Source organism: Myxocyprinus asiaticus, chromosome 10 (assembly GCF_019703515.2).
Source record: "Myxocyprinus asiaticus isolate MX2 ecotype Aquarium Trade chromosome 10, UBuf_Myxa_2, whole genome shotgun sequence".
NCBI lineage: Eukaryota > Metazoa > Chordata > Actinopteri > Cypriniformes > Catostomidae > Myxocyprinus > Myxocyprinus asiaticus.
Window position 1 is genome coordinate 25,012,815 of NC_059353.1, and position 25,829 is coordinate 25,038,643.

Sequence of the window (25,829 nt, forward strand, 5' to 3'; positions counted from 1 at the left end):
TTTAGTTTGCAAAGTACACCACTGATTCTTGAGACATGGGACAAAACATATGCCACAATTGTTTGTGCCATTTGCTTTTGTAAATAGCAAGATTTCCACTTTGAAACAAATCCACTACAATGTTCCACAAATCTACCTTTTCATTTTATTTGACCATTTCATTAATTAATTACTCACTCCCCATAAAACAAGCTGTCATCGTTAGTTAATATAGATAAACCTCTCCAACTCTGGGGCATTTTTGAGCTGCCGCCTGCAATGGTTCACAATCATGTGATGTAGGTGGCGCTCTAATGCATTTTAGCCCTCACAGATGTGCTCGTCCATAGATATTCAGCCTAATTTTCAGTTTATGCACCACTCCCATTGGTTCTTTGAATATCTCAGCCTCTGAGTGAAATCTAGGTGTCATTAGAAAGTGGAGATCCTCCCCATTGTGATGATGTATAACATTTTATCATCAATAGTTGATAACATATATTTCCGATGATTTGATTAGCATGCTTTTCCTGCTGGACCACATATTTTGTTCTGGACATCTAAGATATAACATCGGATTACTCAAACAAGCAAACTCAAAGACAAGTAAAAAATGGCAAAAGAATTTACCTAAGGTAAATGCAGATTTAAAGTTTTTAGCTATTTGAAGCTTACAGCAGCAGGCTAATAAATGAGACATTTCTATTTGATGTCTTACATATATCATGTTTCACATTGTGATTCTTTTGAAAATCTTTTGCACTGTGGAATCAGGGCAATTAAATAAACTATACAGTCACATTCCTGAGAATGAGAGCTTTCATTTGATATATAACTTGTCAATTTAAGTGATATTTGAAAGACTTTTATATTCATATTAATATTTCTACCACATGACCTCTATGTGGCGCTGATTGGCGATGCAAATGTTTTCAGGCCTTTTTTTATGTAACATAAATGCAGAAGTGATGGATATATATGAAAAGTTCAGATTCTAAGCTTTCAAACGGTACCCCATAAGCCCGTCTTATGTATTCAGAGTAGGGTTGCACAGTAGACCGGTGCTACAGTAGTATCGCTTCACGCAGTGCCCTTTAAGAGCGCAAAATCTGTTTAGAATTTGCCTCTTACATGGTATTGTTTATTTTTTCAATGAGTGGTTTTTCCATGCTTCAAACACGTCTGAATCCCAGCGTGTTAATATGGTGGTCGTTTCTCCTAATGGATAATATGGATTTAAGTAAAACTTCGGAGAGTGAGAAGCTTTTAACACAACACAGTTCACGTAGCGAGATTTGGAATTATTTTGGCTTTTGGCTGATGAGACCGGGAAAACCCATCTGCTGTGAATGTGAATGCCTACAGACATTTCAAGCCAAAGGGGAAACACCAGCAACCTTATTAAACACCTTCGGACACATCCCACTGCCTCTGCGGAATACACAGGGGTTAGTTAGTGCTACTTTATTTAACCTAAATGCTTTATATTAGCATTTACAGATTTACCATTTCTCTGAAAAATCGAACATTGCAGTCCTTTAATTTTTTTCCAATTTCAAATGCATGGTGGCGGTAACTTAGCTAAGCTCGCGTTTATGATTAGATCATGTCCCTGAGCTGTGCGATCAAACCGGTGTGTATGTTTACCAGGAGACCGGGGCTGAAGCGGTTATAATAATGAAACAGCTTCTCAAAATAGTCTTTTCAACGTTACAATATTTATTTTTATGTTACATTTATGTTTTATGCTGCCAACATTCAAATAATCACAGAAATAATGGAATTCAAGTTTTAAAACGTTGCCGTTTGAACTGGCTGTTTTGATGTGGCATTCTTTTTACATCAAACTAAGAATGGATTAGGTAACAAGTTAGTCCATTTCAGCCTTCTCCCTGTTCATCCATCAGTTATTTTCACCACTTCCGGAGCAACAAGTGGAATGGCTAGTTTCTAAGAACCACTTCTGCTATGACAAACTGTGTTAAGAATTAACACACTATCGTGTGGTATCATGATATTACTTGGTATTGTGATACTATAGCTGGTATAGTATCGTAAGATATGTTTATGGTATCGTGACAACCCTAATTCAGAGACTTCAACATATTAAGCGTTGTGGCAGCGGGGGCGTGGTCAAGCATCTCTCCGGAGAGAGAGAAAGCGGTAAGGGCGCTTACACCTGAGCTAAATTATGTCTAACACCTGTCTTAAATTTCAGTGAGCACGGGGAGAACGGCATAAAAGAGCCACACCACAAGTAGACGAGAGAGAGAGCCTGGGTCCCAGAGATCACATTGTGAAGCCGAGAGTTTATTATTGTGAAGTCGAGAAGTGATTATTGTGAAGCTGAGATCAGTGTGGTTATTAAAAAAAGACCTTACCTGTGATTAGAGCAGCCTGCCTCCCGTGTCCTCCTTAAAGACTGTCCACTACAAGCGTAAACTTTTTTTGCAACATAGTGGACCCTTTTGGACCAGCTGGTGGAAGTTGAAGAGGTTAAAATGTATTAAACTTTTTAAACTTATCTAAAAAATGATGGTGTCCTATTTAAATAAAATATTTAACTCTTTTATAAGGTTTCACAGCTGTGACCCTACTTTAACACCGTCAGATATTTATGAAAGCATTTATAAAATCACACAGGTTTTCATGAATTTCATAGTTTTTTGTAGGTAATAGTGCCTACAAAACGTGTATTTTCTGTGTCACAAACATTGCATGTCAACAAGGATTTTTTGTTTTCCCTAGTTTCAAGTGGGTTCCATTCTTACTTTGCAATCCCAGGAAAAAAATAAATGGCTACTGCATGTAATGTGTAATATTACAAATACATCATAAGCTGTCAAGTCAAATTTTCAGTCTGGCGGTGGTGATAATTCAATAGATGGAGCTGAAAATAAGTTTGAACCCATCCTGTAGTCTCCATTCATTCATTCATTCATTCATGCAAATGCTAGATTTGTCAATATTTGTAATAAATAGTTGACATGACTGTACACATTGTTATATATCTGATGGTGTTAAACTATATTAAATAAGTAAGGAAAAGCATTTTGTAAAGAAATGGAAGAAACAAGAGGTTGCACCAAAACGTAAATGAATACCTCTGAACATGTTAAATAGATTAATCCAAAAGAATTCCTACGAAAAAATGGTTTTATCCCATGTCTCGAGTCAGTGACATTTTACGCTAGACAGGTTCTTGACTTATGAATACTGAAAACTTATTCAATATACTTGTGCTGAGATGTGTTTGTGTGTGCACCAGAATGAAGACAAAACACCAGTTTCGAGTTCCACGTTAAGCTCACCTCCCTTTGGTCTGAAGCCCAGATCAGGTGAGAAGAGATTTTACTCACACTCATAGTGTCAGTGTGCTGGTTGGCATTTTGCCAGGGGGCTGGCATGGGTGGCATTGCACCACAGAGGATGGTACACATTTTGGGTTCTCATAATTATCGCCACATTTCAGTAGTAAGCAGAAATACTAAAGGGGGTGGAAGTGTTTGTTGATATGTTTGTTTGCGAGCTTGAACAATTATTTTTTGTCTGTAGCAAACACCTCTTATCAAGCTATCAACAGCCACACAATAGCCGCACAAGCCAAGCCGTGCATACTCATGGCTTTGAGGTCTAAACTGCATCTGGAAAAGTTTAGAAACAACTTAGAGAAACTCAGTAACTCCGGTATTTGGGTAATTTACATGACATATCAAGTACTGACAGCATTGTCCTGCAGTGACGCATGTTAAACTCTATCTAAAAGTATCTCATTCTTTTATAAGTTTTATACATGTTATTTTTATGTACCTCATATTAACTGAGCAAATACATGGAACATTTGTACTTTTATTTGACACACATCAGGACTAAAGTCAACTGCAAAAAATAAAATACAAAAATAAATACTTTAAAGAAACGATTACCAGAGACAGAACCTAAAATATGCACTTTCCCTTTTACATATATGTACATACTGTACATTTTAACCTGAAGTTGATGGACACCTAAAGTTGATGGTTATTTGTCAACTACTCATTTTTTGCACTTTTGAAAAATACCAGTATTTTTCTGCATATGGTTAAATAATCAAAACAACCTTCTTCACTTCATCTGGATGCAGTTTAATCAGTGAAGCTTTTTGTTTCGCTGCCTAGAGGCTTGATGCTGCTTCCCCAACTAACATCTAAGCTATCATTTGCATCATTATTTGTGGTTTATGTCTTACGTTAACATCATTATCATGTCCTGAGCCTGACTGTTAACATAAACAATAACCATGCCATTTATACCAGGAGCAATAACAGCATGCTGAGAAACCGGTACTGTGAAATGCAGCTAACATTGACTTCTTTTGTTTTTTAATCCTTTCTCTTTTGTGTTTTGCTGTATTTACGTCATTTTGCTTTGCATACCAACCCCTGTCATTCTCTTCCCTTTGGTATTCCTTTTCATTTCTTGCTACTTGCCTGATCAACTATATTGCCAATGTTTGCTTTTATTACACAAACTACTGTTGCTTGACTCCATCTCCTTTTCCAACTGGTGCCTGAATCTTTTCCCCGTTTTCCTTCGGTTGATTTCCATGTTGTTGTTTTTTTTTTTACGTAATTTGCTCAATGGCTCCTCCTTGTTCTGGTACTGCCCTTTATATTGACGCCTACATCTAGCTTCACCCTCTGTGCCCTGCTCGACTTCGCCTTGTCCCCTCCCCCTTACACAGGCCCTGCCCACCGATAGAGACACGCCCCCTAGCCCAGCTGAAGGAGACGTGTCAAGCAGTGGTAGGTCTGCTCAATACATTGTCCTGTGTAGTCACATCACATGCACATATTTTCTTGTCAAGGTGAAATTGTTTCAGGGCTTTTGTTCTTTATTGTTCACCCTTTTTCTTTCCATATAACCATGTTTTTTTTCCCCAGGTTCTTGATGTATTCTTTTTTAGTGGTGCTTGCTAATGCACTATCGCGCCTGAGTCTAAATTTACTTTGCAGCGTCTTTTATCTACATGTGTGCTCCCTGGGAATCAAAACCAAACTTTGGACAAAATGCATGGCTTGTTAAGGAGAGGCGTATTATTTAAGTGATCATATTTATGATTTTTACCCGGTGGATGCTAAAACAAGCGAAAACATCCCATATATACCTATATATCCCATATATTAAAAGATGACCTAAGCCATATCTAGGAGTACAATATCATTTGGGCCTATTTACACTTGACCACTTGCGTTTTTACTGATCTGCTTGCTATCCGATTGAAAAAGCTCATTCCATTTACACTTGGCCACATCAATGTGTCTTCACCAAACAGATATAAATCCGATCTTCATTTCCCGCACTTTATGCAAATAAAACAAGAGTTTAGTTCCGTGATTATGCTAGTGAATTTAAAAGATGTGCTTTATTATTTGATTCCAAGTGACTGCCCAGCACGTGTTTGTCTGTGTGGATGCGAGCTGTGTATATTCCCCCTCGGGACTTGTCGAAGGTAAGATGTGTCATGTGTCAGCTGCGCTTATCGTCATTGTTTAGTTTCAGTTTCGTCAGAGATCTGCATCAAATAAATGAGGAAAAAAGTTCTGTCTCTCCTACAAATTGCATTCATTTATTTATTTTCTTTGGTATTATCCGAGCCCTATTCAAATATTAGGTGACAGCTATTATATTTAGCATTTTTTCTATACTGACATAGTTCTGTTTGGGTGGAGTAAAGCTAATATATGTAGCTTGAACAGCCGAGTTTCGTCTGGAATGCGTCTCAAACCACCTCCAGAAGTGGTTTGAGAGATCGAATTGGAATTCATCTCGAATGCTTTTCGGGGGGCATTTACACCAGATTTTTTCATGATTGGATAGCTAAGTGTAAACAGGCCCTATTAGAGACCTGAGGGTGGGCTTTTCGGACTTAATCCTGTAAGCAACCACCAGAACACCCTAGCAACGGCATAGCAACACACTAAAAACCACTCTGAACACCTTAGCAACCATATAGCAACACTCCTTCATCCACCCACTTTACTCTTGCATAGTGGTGTTGTGATTTGCACAGGCAAGCACCAAAAAATATTTTTCATAAATTGCCGAATGGGTCACCCCACTGACCATCTCATCAACATTTTAATTGTGCTTTCCATCGCTGTCTGATTCAGTGACAGAATTTGGTGTCTTTTAGAAAGTTAAGATGGAACGAATGTAAAGATTTATTCCTTGAAAAGATTCCCTAGCACCAAATGCTAATAAAACTTGGCAAAAATCAGCCCTCATCATGTATTGGCAGAATCTTTGTGTAAAAGTTGAAGTCTGGCACCAGAATCCATTAAAGGGTCTTTTTAAACATAGAATGTAAGTGAGAGAGGGATTGTGGTCAAGCTGATATTTGGGGTAGCAGAGTGGCTTTTAATGGAGCTGTGTGTATTTATAGAGCTGCTATTTTGAAGCATTAGATAATGGCCCCAAAGGGAAAATCAGACCACCATTTAAGTGGAAATGTTTTTAGAAGATGAAAAAATGCCAGTGCACATGCGTACTTACTCAGTGTCTTTAGAGAAAGAAAGAGAGAGAGAGATTTTTTACATTTTATTTATGCACTCTGTGCTGTTTGTGAGTGATCCTGCTCCTGCTCCTTTAAGAGCTCTTCTCTCCACAATCACCATTCTTTCATACTCGAGGCTTACGGGAAAACAGACAATTTGTAACTTCCTGTTAGACTATGGAGTCTCTCCTGTGGGAAAGAGGTGTGTTTTTTCCCCCGTTTGTGGCCTCTTTAAGTGTGCTGTTTGTGGATATTATTCTGAGTCAGAGCTCTCTCTCTCTCAAAACAAGAGAGAGAGACCTTGCCTTGCTTTAAAGCTGAAGTGTGTGTAATTTCTGCGCCAATAGCGCCACCAAACGGAATTGCTAAAATAAACTATTGTTTTCAAACAGCTTTCTAAATACTTCCCCCATCTGTTGTTGATCGAACAAACAGATAGGCCTGTCAATATTTTTGCTCGAGTATGGATGGGCCACTCAAAACAACCAGATGATTTTTTTTATAATGCCATAGATACACCGTGTTTACAATTTTCAAGAAAATGTACCTACACGTGGCTTACTTGCAGTTGTCTCTGTATATTAAAAGTGCTGTAAGCGGGCCTGGGAAGCTCAGTGAGTATTGATGCTGACTACCACCTCTGGAGTCGCGAGTTCAAATCCAGGGTGTGCTGAGTGACTCCAGCCAGGTCTTCTAAGCAACCAAATTGGCCCGGTTGCTATGGAGGTTAGAGTCACATGGTGTAACCTCCTCGTGGCCAAAATTAGTGGTGGATCATAGAGAGTAGCATGAGCCTCCACATGCTGGGAGTCTCCGCGGTGTCATGCACAAGGAGCCATGTGATAAGATGCACGGATTGACGGTCTCAGAAGTAAAGGCAACTGAGACTTGTCTTCTGCCACCCGGATTGAGGTGAGTAACCACGATACCACGAGGACCTACTAAGTAGTGGGAATTGGGCAAAAGTGGATGAAAATAAAATTAAAATAAAAAAGTGCTGTAAGCGATTTCAGCTGGTCAGGAACTTTCATAAGACTGAGCTGTTAAATTAGACAACCCCCCCTCCCCAAAACACCACCCTTTGACGTCTCATGGTTGTCAAACACAACAGTAGATAAATAGCGCCCTCAGCTGACCACTGTTACGAATCCGAATATGATATTAAACCTGATTGTTCCACTTCAAATACTACGCTATGAGAACGCACAAAATGATTGACAAGCAGAAAGCACATCAAAGCCTTCTTATTGGCTGATCAAAGAATGTGTCTGTGGTCACATTTTTGTTTGCTGTTTACACAGTCTAGTACTGTCAAAGAGACCGGTGAGATATCTCAGTACACTTATTTAATTGATATCTTTCAGACAGGGAGAAGGAACATTTTCTGCATATCATTTCATAAAAAAGCACCTTAAAGTTAGGAAGGTATTTTAACACAGAAAATGTAACGCACTTCAGCTTTAAGGACACTACCTGTTAAAAGTTTGTCAATTCATTCATTATTAATACTTTTTTCCAAAACGTCATCAACATTATATAAAAATAAACATGCATGAGAATTATATAGTGACCAAAAATTTTAAACAAATCAAAACTATCTTATGCTTCTATACTTTTAAATTCACCATATACTGTGTGTGTGTGTGAGTGTGTGTATATATATATATATATATATATATACACATACATACATAAATATATACACATACATACATAAATATATATATGTATATATATGTATGTATGTGTATGTGTGTGTGTGATATATATATATATATATATATATATATATATATATATATATACACACACACATACATACACACATTGGCGGCCAAAAGTTTGGAATAATGTACAGATTTTGCTGTTTCAGAAGGAAATTGGTACTTTAATTCACCAAAGTGGCATTAAACTGATCACAAAGTAGTCAGGACATTACTGATGTAAATAACAGCACCATCACTATTTGAAAAAGTCATTTTTGATCAAATCTAGACAGGCTCCATTTCCAGCAGCCATCTATCCAACACCTTACCCTTGAGTAATCATGCTAAATTGCTAATTTGGTACTAGAAATTCACTTGCCATTATATCAAACACACTTGAAAGCTATTTGGTTCGTTAAATGAAGCTTAACATTGTGGTTGTTTTTGAGTTGCCACAGTTTGCAATAGACTGGCATGTCTTAAGGTCAATATTAGGTAAAAAATGGCAAAGAAAAAAGAAACCGCTTTCTGTAGAAACTCATCAGTCAATCATTGTTTTGAGGAATGAAGGTGTAAAGACAGGACAACTGGCTCTAACAAGGACAGAAAGATATGTGGAAGACCAGATGTACAACTAAACAAGAGAATAAGTACATCAGAGTCTCTAGTTTGAGAAATAGACGTCTCTCATGTCCTCAGCTGACAGCTTCATTTAATTTCACCCACTCAACACCAGTTTCATGTGCAAAAGTAAAGAGAAGACTCATTATGGGAAGAAAAATCCACTTTTGAAACAGAAAAAGGTTAGAGTGGGCAAAGAATCACAGACATTGGACAACAGATAATTGGAAAAGAGTGTTATGGATCTTAACCCCATTGAGCTTTTGTGGGATTAGCTAGACTGTAAGGTGTGTGAGAAGTGCCTGACAAGACAGCCACATCTATAGCAAGTGCTACAGGAAGCGTGGGGTGAAATGTCACCTGAGTATCTGGACAAACTGACAGCTAGAATGCCAAGGATCTGCATAGGATTTCTTAATGAGAACTCTTTGAAGTAGTTTAAGAAGTTCTGACATTTTTGTTCAAATTGTAATAGCAATTTTTCGGCTCTATATTATTATCAGTTTAATTCCACTATGGTGAATAAAAGTACTAATTTCTTTCCAGAAGAGCAAAATCTGTACATTATTCCAAAATTTTGGCCACCAGTGTGTGTGTGTGTGTGTGTGTGTGTGTGTATATATATATATATATATATATATAAAACACACACACACACACACAAGCATATATAGATATATACAGTTGAAGACAGAAGTTTACATACAACTTAGCCAAATACATTTAAACTCAGTTTTTTATTATTCCTGACATTTAATCATAGAAAACATTCCCTGTCTTAGGTCAGTTAGGATCACTATTTTAAGAATGTGAAATGTCAGAATAATAGTAGAGCGAATTATTTCTTTCAGCTTTTATTTCTTTCATCACATTCCCAGTGGGTCAGACGTTTACATACACTTTGTTAGTATTTGTTAGCATTGCCTTTAAATTGTTTAACTTGGGTCAAACTTTTTGGGTAGCCTTCCACAAGCTTCTTACAATAAGTTGCTGGAATTTTGGCCCATTCCTCCAGACAGAACTGGTGTAACTGAGTCAGGTTTGTAGGCCTCCTTGCTCACACATGCTTTTTCAGTTCTGCCCACAAATTTTCTATCAGATTGAGGTCAGGGCTTTGTGATGGCCACTCCAATACCTTGACTTTGTTGTCCTTAAGCCATTTTGCCACAACTTTGGAGGTATGCTTGGGGTCATTGTCCATTTGGAAGACCCATTTGAGACAGAGCTTTAACTTCCTGGCTGATGTCTTGAGATATTGCTTCAATATATCCACATCATTTTCCTTCCTCAAGATGCCATCTATTTTGTGAAGTGCACCAGTCCCTCCTGCAGCAAAGCACCCCCACAACATGATGCTGTCACCCCTGCTTCATGGCTGGGATGGTGTTCTTCGGCTTGCAAGCCTCACTCTTTTTCCTCCAAACATAACGATGGTCATTATGGCCAAAAAGTTCCATTTTTGTTTCATCAGACCAGAGGAAATTTCTCCAAAAAGTAAGATCTTTGTCCCCATGTGCACTTGCAAACTGTAGTCTGGCTTTTTATGGTGGTTTTGGAGCAGTGGCTTCTTCCTTGCTGAGCAGCCTTTCAGGTTACGTTGATATAGGACTCGTTTTACTGTTGATATAGATACTTGTCTACCTGTTTCCTCCAGCATCTTCACAAGGTCCTTTGCTGTTGTTCTTGGATTGATTTTCACTTTTCGAACCAAACTACGTTCATCTCTAGGAGACAGAATGCGTTTCTCTCCTGAGCGGTATGATGGCTGTGTGGTCCCATGGTGTTTATACTTGGGTACTATTGTTTGTACAGATGAACGTGGTACCTTCAGGTGTTTTGAAATTGCTCCCAAGGATGAACCAGACTTTTGGAGGTCCACAATTTGTTTTCTTAGGCCTTGGCTGATTTATTTGATTTTCCCATGATGTCAAGCAAAGAGGCATTGAGTTTGAAGGTAGGCCTTAAAATACATCCACAGATACACCTCCAATTCAGTATACCTCCTATCAGAAGCTAATCGTCTAAAGGCTTGACATCATTTTCTGGAATACACTAAGTTAACTTAGTGTATGTAAACATCTGACCCATTGGAATTGTGATATAGTCAATTAAAAGTGAAACAATCTGTCTGTAAACAATTGTTGGAAAAATTTCTTGTGTCATGCACAAAGTAGATGTCCTAAACGACTTGCCAAAACTATAGTCTGCTAATATTTAATCTGTGGAGTGGTTAAAAAAATAGTTTTAGTGACTTCAACCTAAGTGTATGTAAACTTCAGACTTTAACTAATATATATATATAATTAATAAATAATAATTTTAGTCTTGCTCCTAAAAATTTTTACTTTGTTTGTTTTCCAGTTCCCTTTATCTGAAATTGCTCTTATGAGATTTTCATTCATCATTTTCTTTCTCCTAATCCTCCTCTGCCTCACTGACATCACACAGAACACAAACACACACATTTTTTGTATATTGCTGCCCACAGAAGTCTAGCATGTGCATGTTCTAGTGCATCACTGTCCCAGCACAGTAAAAATGGCTCCGTGGCTTTAAACTGTGGAACACACAACAACAAAAAAGGGAGAAAAGTTTTGGAATACAATAAGATCCTTTTAGTGTTTCCTACATTGCACACATTACCTTTCATTTTCTTTACAAAATGAGTAATTATGCTACAAATATGTGGAGTGGCACATTATATGTTTTTTTTTTTTATATATTTTTTTTTTTTTTTAACAGTATAATGCTCCCTTTTTATCATGTCTAGTGCTCCCCCTTGTGGAAAAATATTGTATAAAAAAAAGGCAGTGAGTTGGCAGATGCAGTCTCTCAGAATGTTTATTTAGATGAAAATAGACAATAGAGGCCTTGGATAAAAAGCAGCAGTAATCCTAAGAATAATGACATTAATTACTGTTTGAGTTTATTCATGTCAAAAGTGTGTTTTTTATTGTGTTAGGCCTTTTTTAGTTGTTTTTTGTAGATTTGTAACGCTGTCTAGGAATGACAGCCATGGTGTCAAATGAAAGTGACTAAACGAGAGTTAACGTGTTGGAAAGAGTGTGTCTTTGAGTCTGTGACAGTGAGACAGGTAATACTGTAAAATGTGCATTGTGCAGGCTGATGACGGATCAGTTGTGTGACAGTGTTTTTCAGGACGCACAAGACTCTGGAATCTGTGGATCCTCAGTTTACCGTAAGGAGAAAGATGGAGCAGCTGAGAGAGGAGCTGGAACTCACAGAGCAATTACGAGAGGTATATATATATACACACACACGCAGAGAGAAGCTTGTAGATCCTTGTAGTCAGTTCTAGTGGTCGACCGATACAGGTTTTTCAATGGCTGATAGCGAAATCTAGAGAGCAGGATGGCTGATATAAATGCTGATACACATAAAACATTTAACAACAGCAAATCAGATGTACACAAAATTTCTAAAGTGAAACAAACACTTATTTTATGCAATATATTTACTCAAATTTGCATAATCTTTAAAAGAAAAAACACTGAAAACAAAGTGTTGACTATCCATTGACAAATCTATTGGTAGATTTTGGAACTGACACAAGGGAAAGTTAGCACTTCTGTTAATCAGCCAAGTCAACACAGAAATTGGGTGATGCCAATAATCACAAAATGGCCAAATATCATCAGATTGCTTGGCCTGACCGATATATCGGTCTATCACTAGTCAGTTCCACTTCATATATATTACTCTTAAAGGAATAGTTCACCCAAAAATGAAAATTCTCTCAACACAGCACAAAAAAAAGATTTTTAGAAGAATATCTTAGCTCTATAGGTCCATACAATTAACATAAATAAACATAATCCATCAGACTCCAGTGGTTTAATCAATGTCTTCTGAAGCAATCCAGTTGGTTTTGGGTGAGAACAGACCAAAAATAACTCCTTGGAGATCATTATTTCAAGCTCGATAACACTTAATACAGCGTCATTTAGCGATCTGCACATGCGTCAAGCACTAGGAAATGTAATCAAGCTTGAAATCATGATTGTGCCTAGAGACTGCAGTAATAAGCTGTACAGTGAAAAAGGAGTTACATTTTGGTCTGTTCTTACCTAAAACCTACTGGATCGCTTCAGAAGACATTGAATATACCACTGGAGTCTTATGGATTATGTTTATCTCCTTTTTTGGAGCTTCAAAGGTCTGATCACCATTCACTTGCTTTGTGAGGACCTAAAGAGCTGAGATATTCTTCTAAAAATCATTGTTTGTGTTCTGCGGAAGAAAGAAATTCATACACATCTTAGATGGCATGAGGGTGAGCAAATGATAAGAGAATTATCATTTTTGGGTGAACTATCCCTTTAATATTAGTTAATGATGTAGAATTTAATATAGACTATTTATTATGCTAGAACACCTGTGTGAACTTGAGGGGTACTGACTACTTACATCCACTAAAAATCACCTAGGTTAAAAGTCATTGCAAAATGGTTTTAAAAAGTTACAGTAGTTCTGAAATTAACCTGCCACTTATTCCTTAAAATATATTTTGTTTAGATATGAATTTTGACAATAATTATGAAGCAATTAGCTTTGCAGCCTGCAAGGTAGTTTCATCAGGTTTTGCAAATTCTACTGAGGATGTTCTTAGAAATGTTGTGCCCACAGAATAGCTCCAAAATGTCTCTGTATGGAAAACAGATTTGTATTTGTGACACATTAATAACCCCATTCTGTTAAATTTGGCAGAGTATTGAGAGCAGATTGAAAGTAGTTCTTCCTGAAGATCTGGGCTCCTCTCTTATGGACGGGGTTGTGCTATGTCACCTAGTGAATCACATTCGGCCGCGTTCAGTGGCCAGTATCCATGTACCGTCCCCTGCAGTGGTGCGTCTCTCAGCTATCTACCCACACATTCAAACAAATGGCATATATATGATTTAGACTGAAGTTTCTAACCAGTGTTTTTTCTCTTTTTTGACATGTGTATGGTGTTGTTAAATCTTCAGCCCAAGCTTAGCATGGCTAAATGCCGCAGAAACGTTGAAAACTTTTTGGATGCCTGCAGGAAAATGGGAGTCCCTCAGGTGAATATTAGAATTTTTGCTGAATGCCATATTAGACCTGTTTTTCAAGGGCCACTGTTTGTACAGTTTTATTTAGGACCGATATTAATTTGTGTGTGGGAAACTGTTAAAATGTGGGTTTGTGGTAATGACTGGGACTAAAACCTGAATGCACAGGGGCTACTTGAAAGCAGGTCATAGTTACAACATGTTATCACTCAGTAACATAGCTGATTTTAAGTCAAGTGTGTGAATTATCACAATTTCTTTGGAGTGTTTTTGAGTTTTAGGAGTCTGATGCAAAATCCCAGTTGCACTTTAGAGAATGACAGAATTGGCATTCATACATGTTGACATGCATAGACCTATAGATGGAGGGGCCTGGAGGCCAGTGCTGCCAATATATTCAAGACTTACACTCACTGAGCACTTTATTAGGAAACCTATACTAATGCTGGGTATGGCCTCCCTTTGCTCTCAAACCATCCTCAATTCTTTGTGGCATGGATTCCACAAGATGTTGGAAACATTCCTTTGAGATTCTGGTCCATGTTGACATGATTGCATCACGCAATTTCTGCAGATTTTCAGCTGCACATTCATGCTGCAAATCTCCCATTCTACCACATCCCAAAGGTCTTCTATTGGATTCAGATCCAGTGACTGGGAAGGCCACTGAAGAACAGTGAACTCATTGTCATGTTCATGAAACCAGTTTGAGATGACTTTTGCTTTGTGACATGGTGCATTATCATTCTGGAAGTAGCTATTAGAAGGTGAGTAAATTGTGGCCGTGAAGGGATGCACATGGTCAGCAACAATACTCAAAATGGCTGTGGCATTCAAGCGATGGTTGATTGGCATTAATGGGTCATCTCTGTTGGCCTCTCTCTTCAACAACATGTTTCCATCTGCAGAACTGCCGCTCAATGGATGGTTTTTTTTTTTGGCACCATTCTGAGTAAACTCTAGGGACTGTTGTGCATGAAAATCCCAGGAGATCAGCAGTTACAGAAATACTCAAACCAGCCCGTCTGGCACCAACAATCATGCCACGGTCGAAATCACTGAGATCACATTTTATCCCTTTCTGATGGTTGATGTGGGCATTAACTGTATGATTTTATGCATTGCACTGCTGCCACATGATTGGCTGATTGGATAATTGCATGAATAAGTAGGTGTACAGGTGTTCCCTAATAAAGTGTTAAGTGAGTGTACATGAGAAATGTTGTTGACAATACATTTCTGTCAATTTTTAACCATTGTTGACCAAGAAATTTTACCTTGCACAAATGTGTTGTCATTCAAATTCATGCATGTTTTGAGATATTCAAATTGAATCTTTTTGACAGTCTTTTTGGTCAATCACAGTATAGAACTGGCCTCCATAGACCCTTCCACTTCTAATCTTAATGGTTGAAGCAACTGAGATTGCCTTATATTGGTCTATGATCAGTCACGCCCTTGAAAGGCCAGAATTTTATAACTCATTATAACTTCTCCGAAATAAATTCTACCTTTTGTTTAGCAGCTTCAGCAACTTAAAGTTCCTTCTCTCGTTATGGTTGAGAGTTGTTTGGGAAAACTGATCCTAGATCAGTATTTACAGGCACATTCTCACAACCTTATAGTCCCCTACTAGAGCTGCATCATGCCTTGTATTAGGATGTTGTCACCATGGCTTCAGGCTTCGTATTTACCCAGGGCTCCATTCCATCCTGTTAATGGCTCTGACCTGCTCTTTAATAATAAATCATGCTCATGGAATGTTTCTTTAAGCTTTCTATTCTAAGATAACTGATACAAAATTCCAGTGTATGGATAAACAGACAATGGGCCTCACTCATGAAAATAAGTAGAATTCATTTCTGTAAAGTCATTCTTACGTAAATTATGACATGATGTGAACTGTTGCTTCATAAATGAGACCTAATGTGTGTGGCATTCACATGTGTGTGTGGGTTAGGTTTAGCCTACTTCGTGAGGACCAGACAATGGTCCTTATAAGAAAAAAATGGCTTGAAGGAATAGTTCACCCAAAACTGAAAATTCTCTTATCATTTACTAACTCAGATGTGTATGACTTTCTTTCTTCTGCTGAACACAAAGGTTTTTATAAGAATATTTCAGCTTTGTAGGTCCTCACAATGCAAGTGAATGTGTACCAACATTTTTAAGCTCCAAAAATCGCATAAAGGCAGCATAAAAGTAATCCATATGACTCCAGTGGTTAAATTTATATCTTCAGAAGTGATATGATAGGTGTGGTTAAGAAACAGATCAATATTTAAGCCCTTCTTTACCATAAATTTTCCTCCCTGCCCAGTAGGTGGCAATATGCACGAGGTGTGCGAATTGCCAAAAATAAAAGAAGAATGTAAATGTGAAAGTGGAGATTTATACATATAACATAATAATACTTATAACATAAATATTTATCTTTTTCTCACCCACATCGCTCCTGAAGATATGGATTTAACCACTTGAGTCTTATGGATTACTTTTATGCTGCCTTTATGTGCTTTTTGGAGCTTCAGAATTTGGTACCCCTTCACATTGTATGGACCTACAGAGCTGAGATATTCTTCTAAAAATCTTTGTTTGTGTTCAGCAGAAGGAAGAAAGTCATACACATCTGGGATGGCATGGGGGTGAGTAAATGATGAGAGAATTTTCATTTTTCTGAGTGAACTATTCCTTTAATAAACATAATTAATGCAAATGTGAATGAAAAGTATTGAAAATAATGAACACTTAATGAAAATGCAAAAAGTGTTATGTAAAGGTTGGGGTAGGGTTTAGGGGAAAGAAAATATTACTAGTTTAGTGTTAAAACAGTAGAAGTCAATGAAATTTCTCCACCATATTAGAAAACAAACTTGTGTGCATGTGTACATACTTGGCTCAGTTGAGCAAAATCATACAAAAACTCAATTTGGAGCAGGGGCTGAGTCAGGGGTTTTTCACAGGGGTGGCCGGGCAGGGTCCGGTGATCAGTCTGTGGTGGCACATCGTGTGGGGGGATGAGGGTCGTATCATTGCGAGTGGGGTGGTGGGGAGTTGTTGGTGTAGAAAGACTAACTAAATTGTGCCCAAGACAAAAAAATGACCAAAACGGCAATTGTGAGTGGGGTGACCAGGCTTTGATCCATGGCCACCCTGTAGTTCCGCCCCTGCTTTGGAGACATTTGACATATTCTCATTTGGGAAGGAAAAAAACTTCATTGGTAAATAACAATTTTAACAATTCTAACGATGCAAAATGTAGGGGTAGTGTTAGTCTATAGTAATCATAATTAGCTTTAAAAAAATAAATAAATAAAACAAAACATTTAGGTGTGTGTGTGTGTGTGTGTACCAAGTGAGGTTTGTTGGTCAGTTTTGGATTTGCGACCACTCTAATTTTTCCACTCTTGCTCAAACTGTTGAAAAGTTTCCATTGGTTGTGCAGTTCTACCCACAGTAAATCTGTTACAATACAATATCTATGGCCTTTTTTAGTTAAACCAAATGGTGGAGAACCCAGATGCTGTCTTCTGCTTTATGGATTGAGCTTGGTCCAAGCCATTTATAACAGGTTTACAGGAAGCTGCTACATGTGTAGCATGTATATGTCATAGCTTGTGTCTGTAGTAGCAGAGCTTCTACAAGTCTGCATGGCATCTAGCTTTATCAGTATATGTCTTCCGTGCCTGCTACTGAATGTCAATAGGTAATTTTTTAAAAGGCTAGTTTATTTTCTTTGCATATTTTGGATTCCTGGTGTGAGCCTTGTTTTATTCAGTAAATATCAGGATTTTTTTTTTTACCATTGGCATTCTGATTGTACTAAATATTATATTTGCTTTGTTGATTAATTTGGGGTGTGGTCTCACACTTAAGAGTAGTCTTAAAGTGGAGTTATGGACTATTTCAAAAGCTCTGCTTTGGATTACTGGCTTTTTGCAGCTCGCTTTCTTTTCACAGTTTTTAAACACTGCTGCTTGATTTTGTGACTTGTGCCTGGCATATGCTGCACATTCTCTACTAACCATCATCCACTTGTGCACCTGCTAACAGCATCTCACCCAGCACACCTTACACCAGCCACAGGTGCCCTCTCAAAGAAAGAGAATAAATGAGAATGTATGACCTCTTGGTCAGAAAACAGTTTCTCTCTTTTTCAGAAGGCAGTAAGAGGGTTATTCTCAGGAAATTGTGCCATTTGTGAAATCATATTTTCTCACCCCAGGCCACTTAAAGTACTACATTATTTCAAACCTGTCACAGTTGGAAATACGTATACACATTTGAATAGATAAGTGGTAGAGTCACTCTTTTATTAAAACACATTATTATTATTGGAAGACAGTTTTAATAACCCACAGCATTTCTCTTTTAAAACATGTTTTGTGCCAACCCTGTTACATTCAAAATGTTTCAGGGTTGAAGATCACTGCAAAAATAGCTAATTGCAGCCTTAATTACAGTAGCCAATGTAAATGCATCATGCCACATTATTCACAGTACAGTCAATGTTCTTGTGCTTTGTGCCAAGACATTTTTTTTTTCTGTTGATTTTTTTTGTTCTTCTCCATAACAATGTTGAACTATTGAGCTTAACATGGCTAATATATGTGTAAAGATAATGACATATTGATAAAGATGTGGTGTGCAATGTGTGTGTGTGTGTATATACAGTGATGTGAAAAAGTATTTGCCCCACCCTGATTTCCTCTGTATTTGTGTGTATCTCATGATAAATTGTTTCAAAAATTCAAACAAAATCTAAAATAAAACTAAGGCAATCTTGAGTAATCACAAAATACAGTTTTAAATGATTGTTATTTATTGAAGCAAAAAAGTTATCCAATACCAACTGGGCCTGTGTGAAAAAGTATTTGCCTCCTTAGTTACATAATTGGGTTCAGCTGGACTAGACGTACCCAGGCCTGATTACTGCCAGCCCTGTTCAATCAAATCAACACCTAAATAGAACTTTTTAGCAGCATGAATTTGGCTAAAAGGCCTCACCCAGTAGCACACTATGCCAAGGTCGAAAGAAATTCCAGAAATGATGAGGAAAAAGGCGATTGAAATACATCAGTCCTGGAAGGGTTACAAAGCTATTTCAAAGGCTCTGGGACTCCAAAGAACCACAGTGAGAGTCATTATCTCCAAATGGAGAAAACTTGGCACAGTAGTGAACCTTCCCAGAAGTGGCCGACCTTCCAAAATTCCTCCAAGAGCACAGTGACGACTCATCCAGGAAGCCATAAAAAGCCAAGTACAACATCCAAGGAACTGCAGGCCTCTTTCGCATCAATAAAGGTCACTGTTCATGACTCCACTATCAGAAAGACACTGGGCAAAAATGTCCATGAGTTGAAGCTCAAGCGCAATTAGATTATGCAGCAAGACAATGATCCAAAGCATAGGAGTATGTCCATCTCTGAATGGCTCAAAAGAAGCAAAATTAAAGTTTTGAAGTGGCCTAGTCAAAGTCCTGACTTGAACCCGATTGAGATGATGTGGCAGGACCTTACACGGGCAGTTCATTCTTGAAAACCCTACAATGTGGCTGAACTAAAGCAGTTCTGCAAAGAAGAGTGGGCCAGAATTCCACCACAGTGTTGTGAAAGACTGATCTCCAGTTATCGGAAGCATTCGATTGCAGTTGTTACTGCTAAAGGTGGCACAACCAGCTATTAAGTTTAAGGGGGCAGTTAGTTTTTCACATGGGTGATATAGGTGTTGGATAACTTATTTGCTTCATTAAAATAAATAATATATAATGATATAAAAATATATATATATTTGAAAACTGTATTCTGTGTTTACTCAGGTTGCCTTTGTTTTATGTTATATCTTGTTTGAAGATCTAAAACATTTTAGTATGAAAAATACACAAAAATAGAAATCAGGAAGGAGGCAAATACATTTTCACTGCCGTGTGTGTGTGTATATGTATGTATATATATATATATATATATATATATATATATATATATATATATATACTGTGTGTGTGTGTGTGTGTGTGTGTATATATATAATTTAATTTTTTTGCATTACATACCAAACAGAGTCAAATAAATTAATATAACAAAGTTTAGTATCCTATTAATTATCGCAGTAAAGTAAGTCATAAGGACCAAAATCAGCACACAGATGTCACTGTTTAATGAGAATGACCCAAGAAATTCTTGCTAGAGCGTTTTTGACTTTTATCACTGCCTAATCACCTTTCTTATCTTTCTCTGTTGCCGGATGGACAATCTCTCCTCTCTTCTAATTTTCCTTGTTTTGGTTTTATTCTTTCTTCTTTTCTTTGATAATTTCTCCCTTCATTCGTTTAATTTGACATACATTCCCTCATTATTACTCCATTCTCTTTAACTCTTTCTCTTCCTGATTCTCTATTTCTGCTCTTTGTCATCCCCTCCATGTTTTTAATCTCTCTCAGTCCTCTATTTGTTCGGCTTATGACATTCTGCAGTGTAACTTACGGCCAGTCTGGGCTGTGGTCGGGGCCTTGCTCATGCTGGAGAGCAAAGGAGCAAAGCAGAAGGAAGGAAAGGTGGAGAGTGACAGGGAGAAAGAGACTGAGGGCAAGAAGCCTGTCACCGAGTCCACTCAGACACCACCCCCTTCCTGGCAAATATGGGATCTGATTGGCTCAAGTTTGCTACACATTTTCTGTCTGGCGGTGCTGTTTGTGGCCTACAGCTGGAGTGAATTTAAATAACTTACATGCACAAATATTCCAATACTGTATATCATTCATTGATTCTAGAAAGCACATTTAACAGTTTGGGATGGTTAAGGTGTGGTAACACTAGACTTTGAGCAAGGAAAATTGCTTTGGTGCCCACAATAATTATTGACAACTGTATATGATGTCACGCTCTAGGGCGTCTGTTTTAATTGAACAGTAAAATAATAAATAGTACTACTTCACTTTCCTAAGACACTTAAAACCATGCGGTTTTAGAGTTTGTTTTGTTTAAGCCAAGAGGTCAATCTGTGTTTTTAATGTTTAAATCTTCTATTGGTAGAAAAGATTAAACTTCTTCACATGTGCTGGTGTTTGCTCTCTCATTCGTTCATTCGAGTATGAACGGAAGTGACAAAGTCTAGTATGACCACACCATTATACTTAAGAAAGTTTGTTTATAAAATGGACACTGCAAGTTTGCGTTTTGTAGTTTCGTTATTTCGTAAGTTTCACTAACACTTACTGTACAGGCCGATTTCTATTTCTGCGTCGAACCTACGACGTAGCCTGACGTGCATCTCTCCAAAAATTTAACAATGCGTCGTGTCGACGCAGACGTCAACAGCTGTGATTGGTCCACTTTGTAACCAGAGACGTCCCCCAGGATGACAGAAAGATATCTGAGGTAGGGTCGCATTTTCTCCAAGATTATTTTAAGATCTATGCGTCATATCACATTGTATTTGGACTCAGGAGCATTGTTTTAATCAGGAACATCTGCAATTTTTATATTCTGTTCATGTTTCAAGTTACTAGCACAGTCGCGACAAAAGGACACATCTGTTTACAACTTATAAACTTTTTTCCCAGGGCTTTTACTTAGTATATATTTGGTATGTGAGTGACACAATATTCATTGTGTTCTACTCGAGAATGTTCTGATCTGTATGATGTTTTGACCGTATGTTTGACAGTATGATGTGCAATAAATAGTCCTATTTCATAAGTTCTGAACAGAGCAATTCTAATTGTCAGCAAATTAAAAAGCACCTGTTTAAAGTTGGTTATATTGCCTATATGCATTTTAAGTCCCGCTTTTAAACTTTAAAACAACACCCATTATGTGTTGGTCAAGCGAATAGACTAGTTATAATTTGTTTGTGCCAAAATATTTATTTATTATTATTCAAGCAATTCAAGAGCAAGCATGCCGTTTATGCCTGATGTTTTTTCTCTCTGCATGGCAGACATGTTTAATAAATAATATAAAATGGATAGTTCCGGTCCTGGATGCTGATTGGTCAACAGCTGTGCTTTATTCATGATAAAGCACAGCTCTGACCTCTTCATGGAATTTTTATTTGTATAACTCCACAGCACCCATAGCTGACAGTTATTCTTGTTGCCTAGCAACGTTCTGTTTACCGTTTACTGCAGGAACTAGAAAAGAGAAAAGCATCATTTAATGGCGATTACACACTTCAAAACATTAGTTTAAGTGAACAAAACTGCTTATAACATCTCATAACACACTTATTTTGATGCTGTGGACTCTTTATAATTATATATTTACTATCACCTTTACTAAGAATTAAATGAATACCTAAATTAATTAATGTTAAGTTATTATCTTTAATTTACCTTGGAGCAAATGTAGGGTGGCCTCGCTGATGTTATATATATTCATATGGGACAAAGGAATGACACCTAGCATATCTCAATATTTATTTAAAGATTTTTTTTGAAAAAGAAAAAAAAAACACTGCGTGTATCCTGTAGGTATCTCGTGTCACTGTTACAAATGACCCAGCAACAACGTTTTTTAAATTGTTTGGATAATTTCGATAAGATCCCACTTAAAACTACTCAAACACACATTACTCCCATAGGCTCTCATTGTAAAAAGGCAAACCCCTGTCAAAGAAATGGCGGCAGGGCAACAGTTGGAAAGACAGGATTGGTCAGAAATGGTTTTAAGGCGGGGCTTGGTGAAGGGTAAATTTTTTCAATATACTAGCACTTGGCTGTGTGTTCACAGAACGACGCAGACACACCAATGCAGAACTATACATGCAAACAACGAGACTATGGCGTAGGTTCGAGGCAGAAGTATACACCGATCAGCCACAACATTAAACCACCTGCCTAATATTGTGTAGGTCCCCCTCATGCCGCCAAAACAGCGCCAACCCACATCTCAGAATAGCATTCTAAGATGCTATTCTTCTCACCAAAGTTGTAGAGCGGTTATCTGAGTTACCACAGACTTTGTCAGTTCAAACCAGTCTGGCCATTCTCTGTTGACCTCTCTCATCAACAAGGTTGTGTTGTTGGTGCCAGACGGGCTGGTTTGAGTATTTCTGTAACTGCGGATCTCCTGGGATTTTCATGCACAACAGTCTCTAGAGTTTACTCCAAATGGTGCCAAAAACAAAAAACATCCAGAGAGCGGCAGTTCTGTGGATGGAAACACCTTGTTGATGAGAGAGGTCAACAGAGAATGGCCAGACAGGTTTGAACTGACAAAGTCTACAGTAACTCAGATAACCGCTCTGTACAATTGTGGTGAGAAGAATAGCATCTCATGCTATTCTGAGATGTGGGTTGGCGCTGTTTTGGCTGCACGAGGGGGACCTACACAATATTAGGCAGGTGGTTTTAATGTTGTGGCTGATCGGTGTGAATCGGCCTTAACTCAATATACAAAACATTTGTATGAACAACATGTGCTCCTTCAGTCATGTTTTAGATTAAAAGAGATTTTGAACATAAAAAGCCACTTGTACATTTGGGAAAGTGTTATTTATTTGGAGAATTATCATATTTTTCAGTTTATTAAGAACTATTTATTAGTCCTTGCAGAATGCTGTGGAAACCATCTTTGAACATTGACTTTTTTAAAAGAATGAGGTGCACTGTGCACTTTAAGGAATGGAAAATGGACATGCTCTCACTTTCAACTCCGCTAAACACCTAAAATATTGAACTTCAACTGCTGAACAATGCCATTATTGTTGATATTCTTGAGAAATTCACATATAAAAATATATAAGCAGTAGATTTATTTGCATCTGCATGACAAAACAACAGTAAAACAAGCAGATATGAGGTCTTGCCTCATGCCAATCATGCCAGTGATCAACAATATATCTACAGGAAACAAGCGCATTTTTAGTCTGCTTCACAGAAATAATGTGCAGAACGCAGGCAGACAATAATATCAGGACACTTGAGTAAGCGAAGGCCTAGATGTCATTAAAGCAAAATAATGGATTTGCTTTGCACAGAAGTCTTTTATGAAGAGGTTAAATTTATGATTAAAAGCATTAATCATTAGCATAAGGGCTAATTAATCTATTAGTTTTAAAAAGCAGCAGCTTTTGGCTAATAGTGTTTTTAAGGATCGGCATATATTTTGGAATGCATATCATGTTGCCAATGTATATCACATCAGTCTGTAAATGTTGAGATATGGAATAATTAAAGAACCTGCACAGTCATTGTAAATTATTACAGAGTGTTATTGTGTATTGTTTTAAGATGATTATGCATCTCTAGGATTTGTTTTTTTCTAATAAAAGAGATAAGGATAGGAATAATGATTCTTTGCTTTCATTTCCTGATTATTTGTACAGCAAAATGACATACAGAGAACTCAATTGAAGTTTTAATTAATGTAATAACATTCCACAGATATGTGACTAATCCAGTTTAAACAATGATGAATAATGGGGTCTGGAATAAGATTTTGTTCATGTATTCAATGAGTGATCTGTAATAGAGGCAGTGGCGAGTCTTTTAAAAATGAACCATTCAATAAAATATCAGATTAAAACAATTCCAGATTGTAGATTGTATCTGGTCTTGTATTTGAAAGCATGCAGAAGAAGCCATTAGTGAAAAGACAGTGATGATGTCACTTACACCTCAGTAAGCCACTGGAGCTCTTGATATCACTTCCTTTTAACGAAATACTTTGAACCTTATTAGTGTGATCACAGCAGTTGGCAGTTATAATTGGTACTGAGTTCATCATCCACTTTGACAAAAAATAAAAAGCAATTCTGACTGTTCAGGACCTTTAAAAATGGAAAACAATGAATTGGTGTAATTTCCTGTTATTTCCCAGAAAAGCTACCGGATGCAAAAAGTGTTTGTAGTCTTAAATTTGGCTGCATTGGTTCCTTTGACTGCTCTGATGCTTCTGTTCTCTTAATAATGCAGCCTGGTAGATGTTTTGACTTATCTTTCAGTGTTATGTTTAGTGCTGCTGCTAATGGACTTTGCCAGGCTTTGTGGTTTTATGACACTGTAAATGAAAAAGAATAAATGTACAGTTTGGGTTGTTTTTCTCATCTGTGTTGTTCTGTTTCTTAAAGAAATGCCATGTTTCAGTCTTAAGAAAATAAGTGTGTTTAGGGTTTAGTGTTTGAGATTTGTGCAAACATTCAATTGTTTAAATAATTTATTTCATATTTGGCATCACTGCTAAACGAGGTGAGTCTTTATTAGTTTTAATAACTGTATTTAGTAACAAAAGCATCATTATTTTAAATGCTCTCTCTTTATTGTTTCTTTCTCGATCTTCAGGGTTCCCACGCCTTTTGAGCTTTCAGTTTCCAACAGTTATTTTGACATTGCTAGTCGTTTATGATGACTGGATAAGGGTTTTCAGTAAAGATTAGCAAAAAGTCAAATTTGTTAACATTAGTTATTACATGGCTCTCTGGAAAACTCTATTCTGATTGGTCAATGGCGCCATCTAGCGGTCTTATTTGTCTGGGTAACAACCGCACATCAGAGGATTAAGTAATTTCAGAGTAGTTGTCCAGGTATTGCGAGTATTCTTTCGTACTTCTTGTATAACTGTCTGATCTCTACAAGTAAGTTAATAAAATAATTTCAACGCAAATCAATATTTCATGTCCATTTACTTATTTATTTGGCAAGTAGACTTGTAATAAGCTGGATGGTCATTTTCGTAAAAGAAACACCAACTGAACTCTTGACGCAAACCGGAGGTGGAATTCAGCTGTTCAGCTATTTTTTTTCTCACATAATAACATAATTTTTATGCAAATTAATATTTCATGTCCATTTACTTATTTATTTGGCAAGTAGCAGTGTAATAAGCTGAATAATTTACACTCAGCTGTACTGGGATACGTATATTATCCCTTAATGCAATAGATAACATGAACTAGCAATTAATATGAATTTTACAGCATTTATTAATCTTGGTT

At 37.3% G+C, this 25,829-nt stretch overlaps 1 protein-coding gene across 9 annotated transcripts in view; it reads left to right on the forward strand.

Moving 5' to 3' along the window:
• Positions 1 to 25,829, forward strand: part of lrch1 (leucine-rich repeats and calponin homology (CH) domain containing 1) — a 72,644-nt gene that overhangs the window by 43,743 nt on the left and 3,072 nt on the right. For 2 of the 9 annotated variants that reach the window (XM_051708332.1, XM_051708335.1), the window contains 6 exons: positions 3,248 to 3,317; positions 4,650 to 4,763; positions 11,991 to 12,100; positions 13,570 to 13,707; positions 13,830 to 13,907; positions 20,335 to 22,757. In XM_051708332.1, the coding sequence (XP_051564292.1) occupies positions 3,248 to 3,317; positions 4,650 to 4,763; positions 11,991 to 12,100; positions 13,570 to 13,707; positions 13,830 to 13,907; positions 20,335 to 20,616 (792 nt within the window). In that variant the 3' untranslated portion in view covers positions 20,617 to 22,757. Of the gene's footprint in view, positions 1 to 3,247; positions 3,318 to 4,649; positions 4,764 to 11,979; positions 12,101 to 13,569; positions 13,708 to 13,829; positions 13,908 to 20,334; positions 22,759 to 25,829 lie in introns of those variants that run through there. The other 7 variants (XM_051708333.1, XM_051708336.1, XM_051708334.1 and 4 more) reach the window with 7 other exon arrangements.